General features: G+C 36.9%; 1 protein-coding gene across 4 annotated transcripts in view; it reads left to right on the top strand.

The window, feature by feature from the left end:
- GRID1 (glutamate ionotropic receptor delta type subunit 1) overlaps positions 1-12097 on the top strand; it is a 927065-nt gene that overhangs the window by 804911 nt on the left and 110057 nt on the right. For all 4 annotated transcript variants that reach the window (XM_063433578.1, XM_063433577.1, XM_063433579.1 and 1 more), the window contains 3 exons: positions 2374-2571; positions 4995-5319; positions 6369-6507. In XM_063433578.1, the coding sequence (XP_063289648.1) occupies positions 2374-2571; positions 4995-5319; positions 6369-6507 (662 nt within the window). The remainder of the gene's footprint in view (positions 1-2373; positions 2572-4994; positions 5320-6368; positions 6508-12097) is intronic.

The raw sequence follows: 12097 nt of genomic DNA, 5'->3' as shown, positions 1-12097 counted from the left end.
TAGGAAGTCTAAACACCATTCTGGCCAATCTTTAGTCGTTCAATAATAGACTTTCCGTCTTAGAGAACACCAGCCCGGCTCATATAGGCTCTCCACACACACTCATTCCCTGCACCCCACAGAATTGGCTCCCCGCATCACCTTTCACACCCCCTCACGGTCTGGGTACTCACCCGCTTATTTGCATTGATTTTAACCTGGGCATATGTAGGTCTGCCAACTGTGTGTTACTTCACATATGTGCTATATGCCTCGGGACTCATGTCAAGACCGTCTGCCCATACACGTTGTATCAAAGATCGTGAGTTCTAAACTTTCGTTTTCGGGAGTCTCGTCCGCCCAGCACTCGGTGGTATATTCATCACACAAGTTCTACACTAGGTGGGGGTCACTCACACTGTGCACCCTAAATGTCCATATCTCCTCAGCTAATCACTTATTGTTTAATGTGCGCCACCGGATATACTAATAAACATCGCCTCAGCATTATTCTGTCTGCTCCGCTTTCAGTCGCATCCTCTGCCTTAAATATCATCACCCAATTCTCTCGATACTATAATCACTAGGGTTTGTAGCATATTATGGGCAGGCGTAACTACTTGGCCTAGCAGCTAGCACTCCTCTACGTGACCATTCATCCCTACAAACTATTGGTTGGGGACTGCCGGTTAAGTGGCGCTCAGTCTATGGCAATACTGGCTTTAGTCAAGCTTACTAATAGCGGTAGCCGCATTAACGAATAAACAAGTGAAGTCAAGCAGGTTAGTTGAAGGTTAGGCTGACTGCATGGCGGTCCGCAACATATTCAGTACAATTCATTCACCTTCTCAACCTTTGGGTAGATGGTTCACAGACTGACGGAAACAGGGTTAGAAGGTCCTTCGGCATGGCAGTCGGGGTCAGGTACAGGGAGTCAATAGAGCTCGAATTGGGTTTATGAGTTCATCTGCCTGGTTCCGACCAACTCCCAATTTGTACAGTTAAACCACTATCCTGGGTGGAAGCATCCACGTAACTATTAGGGATTCCTGGTCAAGAGTCAATTGGCCTAGTACCTCACCCAACTTACAACACCCAATTCCTTGTCACCACGGTTACTTTCCGCATTTCATAATCTGCATTCTAACATCCTAATCCAGTCACCCGGCTATCGGGACTCGACAACAAGTGATCACCAATAGCGTTTTTCAATTGCACTAAGAATACGTACGACAGAACGTGACATTATTACAAGACTCAGTGGAACACACATTCACAGGCATATTGTACAATTGTAGTCTATTCTGCCATTTTTGCCACCTTTTATTCAAACCTTCATACAACACGATCGCACTATACCGAACTGACATACAATAACACGTTCTGACAAGCCTGTCAAACCATACCCCGTCTTAACATAAGATATCAAAAGATAACTAATTGGTTCATCACTCTACAGCAACGTATGTCCACAGATGGGAATTCTGGGCAGTATCAGACTCCCTAAACAGCATCTGCATCACACAACCAGGTCTTAAATCTATGTGCCTGTAACCATACAAGGGTTCCGGAACCCTACAACTCCACGATCACAACTAATCAGACTGGCAAATCATGTCTCCTCAAGGGAGATTTAAGAAGGTACAAACACTACATCTTGTCATGCCAACATTCAAACCAGACAATCAAGACACTTGACTTACTAATCATTCCCTAACTACTTCTAAATACGGCTCTACATTCATACCCCTGGCATTAGAGTAGGTTGGGATCACTGGCTCCTATGTAGCACATCCTTTCAATAAGCACGGCATCCAGTAGCAGTACGCCGGTACACATAATTAGAGTCACTAGAAATCAGCTACATTATACAGGAACATTCCTAACGGATAAGAAGTAAGGCAAACAGATTTTATATGATAATTATAGTGCAATAAGTGTGTTTTCTTGCATTTCCTTTTGACCTCTTTTACAGGCCCACCCCCTACGTCGGTTGCGGCACACCACACCAACTTAATTCCAATCACAAGGTATTTAACTATACGATATTAACCGACCACAAGTTTAAGGCCATAAGGCCTGTATTTGTGGGAGGAGTTAGCGTTCCTATATAAACGCTACTCCCCCCTTCCTACCTTGCCGTACGCACGCTGTTCACCCCACCCACCTCTCCCTCTTATACAATTCATTCGGGGAGGCCCTCGGTTCCGGCCCACCACACCAACTTAATTCCAATCACAAGGTATTTCACTATACGATATTAACCGACCACAAATATATATATATATATATATTTAAAAATCCTTTAAATGCCCCTTTTAAACATATGTTTGTTTTCTTAAGAATATACTTTGCATCCTAAAATTATACTTTATATGTTACTTTCCTTCTTAGGAAGAACCTTTTGTGATGGTTGCAGAAAATATACTTGGACAGCCGAAAAAATATAAAGGTTTCTCCATAGATGTATTGGATGCTCTTTCTCAAAATCTGGGCTTTAAATATGAGATCTATCAAGTACCTGATGGCAAATATGGTCATCAGCTTCCCAATGGCTCTTGGAATGGTATGATAGGAGAACTTATTAACAAGGTAAGGAACTACGAGTGGTCTAATGCTATTGTGAAGGAAACAAAATTCAATATAGTAAGAAGAAATTGCAATGATATGATTGAATAATGTACACTACTACACCTGAAAAGACCACTCAAAAACACTGTACTCCAAAATAATCACAAAATTAAGAAACACCAGTTAGCTATTTAAACAGAAATATTGAAAGAAAAAAAAAACCTCCATAAGATAAAAGCAAAGGAAGAGGACAAATTTCTAATATACTGATGTTTCGGAAAATGTATTTCTATATTCTTCATTTAAAAAGTGTTTTACAAAACCAGAAGTGAGGTAAGAGAAAAAAGGTCAATATAATGTAACCAAGTTGTGTAGTAGGAATGCAACTATACTACAAAAAGCCTCAGTGGTTCGAAAACCACACATCTACCCTAGAAGGGATGGTCAGGGGAATTAGAGAAGAAAGAAAGCTTTCAGAAGGTGTCTTACACCATAATGGAGAGAGTATGTGACATTTTAAGGTAACAAATTAGGGTCAAGGTCAGGATTTCCAGAGATGATAATAAAATATTAACTGAGAAAATGTAATAAAAACACTAATTAAAATCAGCCACTAAGCTCTTTCGTCCTTTAGTAGATGTTCCCACCAACAATTTCCTCTGGTAACTAGTCATAGTGAGGTGTCTATACATTCTGGCATTCTAAGACTGAATTAGCAAAGTTATTATACAAATTGATGAGCATCATACAGATAGTGCTGCATATAGAAGAGAATTGCTGCAGGTAGTAAATCAGGTGATAAGTCAATCAGGAACCCTGCAGTGTATACATTATCCATAATACAGGGCAGCATTTTCACATGCTGCTAATCAACATGATAAAAATCCGGAAAAATCCGGAAAAAAAAATCCGGAAAAATCCTGAAAAAAAAATCTGGAAAAAAAAAATCCGGAAAAATCCGGAAAAAAAAATCCGGAAAAATCCGGAAAAAAAATCCGGAAAAAAACACTGTACTCCAAAATAATCACAAAATTAAGAAACACCAGTTAGCTATTTAAGTGGAAATATTGAAAGAAAAAAATAACCTCCATAAGATAAAAGCAAAGGAAGAGGACAAATTTCTAATATACTGATGTTTCGGAAAATGTATTTCTATATTCTTCATTTAAAAAGTGTTTTACAAAACCAGAAGGGTTGATGTTCCAGGAGGGATAAGCCAAATGGCAAATGATTTAGGTAAACTAGAAAAATGGTCAGAGTTGTGGCAACTGACATTTAATGTGGATAAGTGCAAGATAATGCATATTGGACGTAAAAACCCAAGGGCCGAGTACAGAATATTTGATAGAGTCCTAACCTCAACATCTGAGGAAAGGGATTTAGGGGTGATTATTTCTGAGGACTTAAAGGTAGGCAGACAATGTAATAGAGCAGCAGGAAATGCTAGCAGAATGCTTGGTTGTATAGGGAGAGGTATTAGCAGTAGAAAGAGGGAAGTGCTCATGCCATTGTACAGAACACTGGTGAGACCTCACTTGGAGTACTGTACACAGTACTGGAGACCATATCTTCAGAAGGATATTGATACCTTAGAGAGAGTTCAAAGAAGGGCTACTAAACTGGTTCATGGATTGCAGGATAAAACTTACCAGGAAAGGTTAAAGGATCTTAACATGTATAGCTTAGAGGAAAGACGAGACAGGGGGGATATGATAGAAACATTTAAATACATAAAGGGAATCAACACAGTAAAGGAGGAGACTATATGTAAAAGAAGAAAAACTACCACAACCAGAGGACATAGTCTTAAATTAGAGGGACAAAGATTTAAAAATAATATCAGGAAGTATTACTTTACTGAGAGGGTAGTGGATGCATGGAATAGCCTTCCAGCTGAAGTGGTAGAGGTTAACACAGTAAAGGAGTTTAAGCATGCGTGGGATAGGCATAAGGCTATCTTAACTATAAGATAATATCAGGGACTAATGAAAGTATTTAGAAAACTGGGCAGACTAGATGGGCCGAATGGTTCTTATCTGCCGTCACATTCTATGTTTCTATCTATGTTTCTAAGTCCAAGAAAACATAGTGGATATGGCAACTGTATAAATATGCCTAGAAACAATAAGAAAACATGGGATGGTATTTTATTGATTGGTGCGAGTAAATATATGTTGTAAAATCATGTAGCATAAGAACATGCAATTGATATTATAATTGTATAAAAAATGTCTTCACCCTTCTTAATCTTATTTCAAAACTGATGTAACAAGGTTTTCTGTGATAAGAGAACATCAGCCACAAGAAAACAAAAAAGCACTTTTGCTACAGTATACAATGGTGCAGACACGTGACAAAGTGGTTCTACTGGTAGAAAATATGTTCTCTCATCTGAATGTATATGACTGGTATGCCTTGTTAATAGATTTCTCAATTCTCTGTAGAGGGCAGACCTTGCTGTGTCCGCAATTACCATAACTCCGGAGCGGGAAAGCGTTGTGGATTTCAGCAAACGATACTTGGATTATTCAGTAGGAATTCTTATCAAGAAACCAGAAGAAAGAATTAATATTTTCTCTCTGTTTGCTCCATTTGACTTTGCTGTATGGGCTTGCATCGCTGCTGTGATACCCGTGGTCGGAGTATTAATTTTTGTCCTAAATCGCATCCAGGCAGTAAGAGCACAAGGTTCATCTCAATCTGGTCCAACAACCTCTTCCACTTTGCATAGTGCCATATGGATTGTATATGGTGCATTTGTGCAACAAGGTACATAGCTAGTCTTTTATTTGTTTATATAATCACAAACTCAAATGAAGTTGAGTTAAAACTAAGTTCTAAATGTTTAGAATATTTCACCTTAATGGTAATCAATTCAGTTACACATGACTACATTTCCCAAGAGACTACAAAAGCTGGTGGTCTATTTCCTGCCCATGTTTCTATCCTTTTTCTATCCATGTTTAACATTTGAAATCTGTACTTAAAAATAATTATCTATCTATCTAATCAAAGACGTACTGCACACAAGTAACTATACGTCAGAGCTCTGTGGAAGGGGGTCCGCAGCCACTAGGAACAACTAAATACAGAGGTTCACAGGCGTCACATAATAGGGTGAAGGCAAAACATATATTTATTTGAGTTCAACAAGGGGTAACATATTTTATCTTTTTTTTTGTACTTTTTGATCTCCAATAGATATATAATTTTGCCTTCACCCTATGTTGTGATGACTGTGGACAAGTATCTGTCAGTCTGTCTGTCTATCTATATATTTCAGAATGAGTTGAGAAGGTCTTCCAGAATGATTTATTATAATTCATTGTTTCAAATAGTGTTGGCTAAAGGACTAGTGTCTGTGATCATTTCCATCACCTACCCATCACATATTTTAGGCTTCCTCTAACCTCAGTACTCGATTTATGATGACACTTATTTGCATTGGTCATTTAGTAGTGTAATTGTTTCTTATGTCTTTTTCCTCTAATCTGCTTGCCTCGAGTTTTAAAGCCTGACCTAATGTACCTTCGTGTTATTTATAACCTTGTGACCTCTATCTTGTGGTGCACAGATGTTTCATCCCATGCTTCATTGGCTCCAAATATCTTTAGGTCATCCTGTTACTCATCGTGAGACTATATTGACACCTGAAATAATGACCTTTGTTATCAAATGTGTTTTTTTCCTTGAAAGAAGTAGCCTTTATGTATGACACTAATTATATCACACTAATTGATTTTATACAACCAGCCTCTGGATAGCTTGTTTCCCTTTCATAGTTGGGCATTTATTTTAACCTAGTGATTTTTTTCCAGGTGGGGAGTCTGTAGCGAACTCTGTTGCCATGCGGATTGTAATGGGAAGCTGGTGGCTCTTTACTCTAATTGTCTGTTCCTCCTACACTGCCAATCTAGCAGCATTCTTGACCGTATCAAGAATGGATAACCCTATAAGGTAAAACCACTTATTTTATTTTCTTGAAATAGTTTATGATAAAGTGGACCTTTCAGCTACAGAGATTGTAGCAATTTATGTGCTTTAAATTGGAGATACTTGACATTATACACACACACACACACACAAACAAACATAAAGACATACACTCTATTGAGCAGTTAACACAACCAGCTATTGATTAAATATAAAATTTAAGGAACTATAGCCTTGATTTAATTTTGTTTGAAAAGCTTTTCCAAAAATATTACATCGAGGCTTATATTTGTTTGAGATTAGTGTTACTTTAGAACTAAACACTAAACAATGTTCAAGATCGCACTCCAAATGATCTACATAAAGTCACAAGAACCATCCGTATAAGGCAAAATGTATTATGGTAAAAACAACACATGGTGATATTCAGATCACAATACTTATCAAACATAGTTGTAAAAGAAGTGCCTATACACCAAAACAAAACACAATAAAGAGGAGGAACAGTTAAAAAAAAAGAATAATAATAACACAATAAACAATAATAATGGGCGATTAATTTGTTTTCTGTCTCGCTCCACATTATTCAGTTATTTCTTTGTACATGGACACACTTTTTCTTTTACAACTATGTTTAATAAATAACGTAGGCTATGTGACTTTTTTCACCATGATACATTTCCCTATATGGATGGTTCCTGTGAATTTATTTAGATCCTTTGGAGTCCGGTCTGGAACATTGCTTTGTCTTGAGTTCTATTGATAACAAACTTTAACCACCACTGAGGAAATCTGAATGTCTTGAACAGTAAGTTATATTATTATTACTATTTATATCATTTATGTTTGCTAGTGTAGTGGCATTTGCCATATGTGAACGTTAGTGTAACTGCACTTAGTAAATGAGGGTATTATATCTTCACTTATTTGCAGGGCCGGTGCAAGGATTTCTGGCTATATAGGCGAACATGAATTCTGCTGCACCCTCTTCCCACCACCCTACATGCATTTTTATAATAGGATTTATGGGTTGTTAGCTTTTTCAAACTTCTGTGTAGGTCAGAGACTGGTGTTACGTAGCCATTATAGTAAGGAAAGGTTAGCCAAACTTACCTGGGATCCACATACTCCTATAAATACACTGGGATATCCATACTCTGATACATACAGACGATCATACCCACTTATTCCCATCATTTCATTGCTTAAAAATTCAAGCCAGGCCGAGAGGTTACTTGCCACCACAAATAAAAATTTTACAGCTTTATTTAAAAATGCAGGGATTTGTTATTTTAATGCCATGTGTGGGTGTATATGTTTGCAGGTGTTTACTGCTCCTTTGGCAATGTTGGGGAAAACAAGCAGTGGATGCTATAGGAAATTGGCAGTGGCAGGGCGAGGGTGCAGGGAAGTGGGATTTGGAGTACAGAGGGCAATGGCAGGCTTGTGGGAGCTTGGGTGGAGAGGGCAGTGACCAGATAGTGGTAGTTGAAGTAGAATTTGCAGTGGCAAGATGGTTGGAGTTGAAGTAGAGTGGACAGACAAAAATAAAGTTTTCAGACAGTCAAGGTGTTTAATCCACAGGCAGATTTATTGGTTCAAAAAAGTGAAAGAGCAGCAAGATTTCGACCTCCTAAGAGGTCTTTGTCAAGCTAACACCACATAGTAAACTCAATGTATATATATCTTGTGTGCAAATTGGTAATAATTATCCAATAATACATTTACATATATCTATTAACTATAATACATTCACATCAATAATTAAATAAATCATGCAGGTAAAATAGTAATAAAATATGTAAATGTATTATCGGATAATTATCAATTTACACATAATATATATATGCACTGAGTTTACTATGCAACTAAAACAAAACTCGTCTCACGAGGTAAGTGTGTAGCAAAAAAGTGCTTTATATTTATAAAATAGCAGCTCTACACTTTAATGTGGGACACCCTTTTCACCACACAACATAAAATTATAAACACCATGTAATGGTACAAGATACACTTGTACCTATAGTGGAGCGCTAAAGTGCAAGAATATGGGGAATGACTTACCCCCGTTTGAATCAAGTATATACAGTGCGAAATTCAATACACATGGTAAAAATAATTCAATAGTGCAATAGCTTAAAGTCAGACCACTCACATGTAATGGAGCCTATATATATATTGGCTCCATATAATAGGCAGCTATGCTCTTAGTGCAGCATCACACCACTCCTTCACAAGGATATATCCTCCAATAAAGAGAGAAAGAGACCAATATGGTGTAGTATGTCAATAGTTTAGATTGACATACTACACCGTATTGGTCTCTTTCTTTATATATATATATATATATATATATATATATATATATATATATATATATATATATATATATAAAATATACAAACCTGACTTTATATATATATATATATATATACATATATATATATATATATATATATATATGTGCTCTGACTAAGCTATTGCACTATTGAATTATTTTTACCATCTGCACTTTATTTGTATTCTTTTGTTTTTCATGTATTGAATTTTATACTGTATATACCTGTTTCAAACAGGGGTGTCATTCCCCATATTCTTGCACTTTAGCACTCCATTATGTGTACAATGTTTAGCACTAAACCTACTTTTTTAAGTATCCCTGTGCTCATTTTATTTTATTTGTCTGTATATGTTTATTTTCACCATTTCACGTGTAATTGAGTTTTTCAGTTCACAAACATGTTGGATTTTGGAAAGATAGTTTTTTTCAATTTTTTTCTTAATTTGCTTTCTTTCAGCAGCTGTTTTGGTAATTATAGTTTTTATCTATAAATGTAGGTTTTGCATTCTTTAATTACATTATTTATGCATCTTCTGTTTATCTTAATTGATAAACAAAACAAAAATGTTACCTGCGCATTATAGCACACCACAGCAGCCTTAATTTAATATATTTGTTAAAGTTTTTTGGATAAAATTTTTGGATAATCTTTAAAAATAATTTAATATTTTTGAATAAGCTTTTCTAGTTGCATATCTACAGAAATTGCCTTAGCGTTTAGTGATGACATTTTTAAATTAATAATTTGAAATGCTTATCCAAAAATAGTAAAGGAACATTATAAAGTTAGGAATACAAAAACCCTAGTTACACTTACTTGATTCCAGCGCCACTGTCCCTCGACACTGGGTCGACACCCTGCCTCCTCTGACATCACCTGACGGGGCTATTGCACATGTGCAGTGATTTAACTGATGCTGTATGTCCTCATGCAGAGCTCAAGGACGTCCAGTGTAAGGTGATCATAAGTTGCCTAGCAAGCAGGAAGTGCTTATAGTGGCTGTCTGATTGACAGCCACTAGAGGCAGTCTTAGTCCTGCAATGTTATCATTGTACTTTCTCTAAACTGCAATGATTTACATTGCAGGAATAAGGGGAACAGGGAAACTTCACCCATACCACTTAAATGAGCTGAAGTGGTCTGGGTGCCTATAGTGTGCATTTAAATTGAGGTCAATATTTGCAGTGAAACTAATGGAATTTCAGTACCACCAAGAAAGCTTTCAAAGTTCATGCTCATAGCATAAAGACAAACTTCGCTAATAATTCACATGGCCGCTTCCAGTTTAAAGGAAAATTCTACTTCTATTTTTTATAAACCTCTGCAAAATAGTTTACTCTAAACATGGAACCCGTGGGATTTGGTAGCAACTCTAGAACAACTCTGATTTATAATAAATAATAATAAATATCAGCTCTGCTTTCAAACTATCTCTGGGTGGCAGCAATAGCTTTAGTACATAATACATTGAGCCCATGTATTATAGCCATCAGTTCTGCTTACAAGTAATGAGAGTCTATTCTTCTTCATCTATCAATCAATCAATCAATCAATCAATCTATCTATCTATCACAAATGTGCTAGTTAAAAAAAAAAAACTTATTTTTTTTTGTCTATTACATTTTTATTTACATCAGGGCTGAATTTATTTTACAATTACAATTATTTATCTCAACCTGTGAAATTTTAACTTGCTCAATAGTTTAAAGGACCACTCTAGGCACCCAGACCACTTCAGCTTAATGAAGTGGTCTGGGTGCCAGGTCCTTCTAGGGTTAACCCATTTTTTCAGAAACATAGCAGTTTCAGAGAAACTGCTATGTTTATGAATGGGTTAAGCCTTCCCCCTATGTCCTCTAGTGGCTGTCTCATTGACAGCCACTAGAGGCGCTTGCGTGCTTCTCACTGTGATTTTCACAGTGAGAGCACGCCAGCGTCCATAGGAAAGCATTGTGAATGCTTTCCTATGTGACCGGCTGAATGCGCGCGCAGCTCTTGCCGCGCGTGCGCATTCAGCCGACGGGGAGGAAAAGAGGAGTATCGGAGGAGGAGAGCAGGAGGAGATCTCTCCGCCCAGCGCTGGAAAAAGGTAAGTTTTTACCCCTTTCCCCTTTCCAGAGCCGGGCGGGAGGGGGTCCCTGAGGGTGGGGGCACCCTCAGGGCACTCTAGTGCCAGGAAAACGAGTATGTTTCCTGGCACTAGAGTGGTCCTTTAAATGTTTTCATAAAATATTACTTGTTTTGCCTTAATAAACATGGCCCATATGTTTTAAACATGCTGTGATAGACTGTGCAGTCTTATGTTAAAGTTTTGTAACACAAACACTTGTCTATTTATTAGCAAAGCTCAGGGAACAAACTGGTAATTTACTTGATTTCTATAACAAATGGAATATATTCATTAAATTGTACATTATGGGAAATTGATAATGAAATCACAGATTTATTTGAGTTGGATAATTTTTACAGGATAGTTTTTTTGTTTTGTTTAATTTTTAGTTCTTTCTAGTTTTTTAATCACCTTGGTTGTTTTATTTTGTGTTTTTAAATCTGGTTATCAATTTTCCAAAATTCACGGTTCAGCTAATAATGCGCATCGTGATAATGCAAATATCAGTAGCAGTGTAAGAAACAGCAAAAATATGTTTATGTAAGAAAGTTACCCATCCGTGATTTGGGAAGTGAGAGCCTGGAGACTAAAGTAACAGATCTCGCAACAAGCTGGCAAATGCACAGTGAGGTTTTTTTTGTTTTTTTTACAATTGTTGCAGCAAAGCTTATGTTTGGACAGATCTTTCTTGAAGTCAAATTATCTCTACAGAAGAGCTTTTTATATTTTCCATTATGGCTTAATCTTGTTTAACTCTTTATGTACAATAAAAAACTGTGACATACAATATGTCATTGCCCTTTACGATAATAGCAGAACAATTAGCATTATTTTCTATTATCTCTTGTTAATCACATTTTCTAAGAATTTAGAAATAAAAAAAGTGTAGAAGAAAAAAAGTCACATAATTTTATTTATCTATATAATCTGCAGTAGCTTTGAATGTGACAGTCGAGGATTAACGTCAAGTTGGTTATTGTCCTAATCCTGCCCAAGACTGTCCATTTCCTGGTGTCTGTGTGTTTGTCTGTGTGTGTGTTTGTGTGCCTGTATAACTCATACCTCACTACACTCCTGATAAGCTGTTTTCCATCGTCTCTTTTAGTTATTTTCTTGGTGTCCTGCTTCTTTCAACACCAGAGAAATATCTCCAGAAAACACA

The sequence above is a fragment of the Pelobates fuscus genome, chromosome 10 (assembly GCF_036172605.1).
Source record: "Pelobates fuscus isolate aPelFus1 chromosome 10, aPelFus1.pri, whole genome shotgun sequence".
NCBI classification, from domain to species: Eukaryota; Metazoa; Chordata; class Amphibia; order Anura; family Pelobatidae; genus Pelobates; species Pelobates fuscus.
This window is presented reverse-complemented; position numbering and strand designations above follow the sequence as displayed.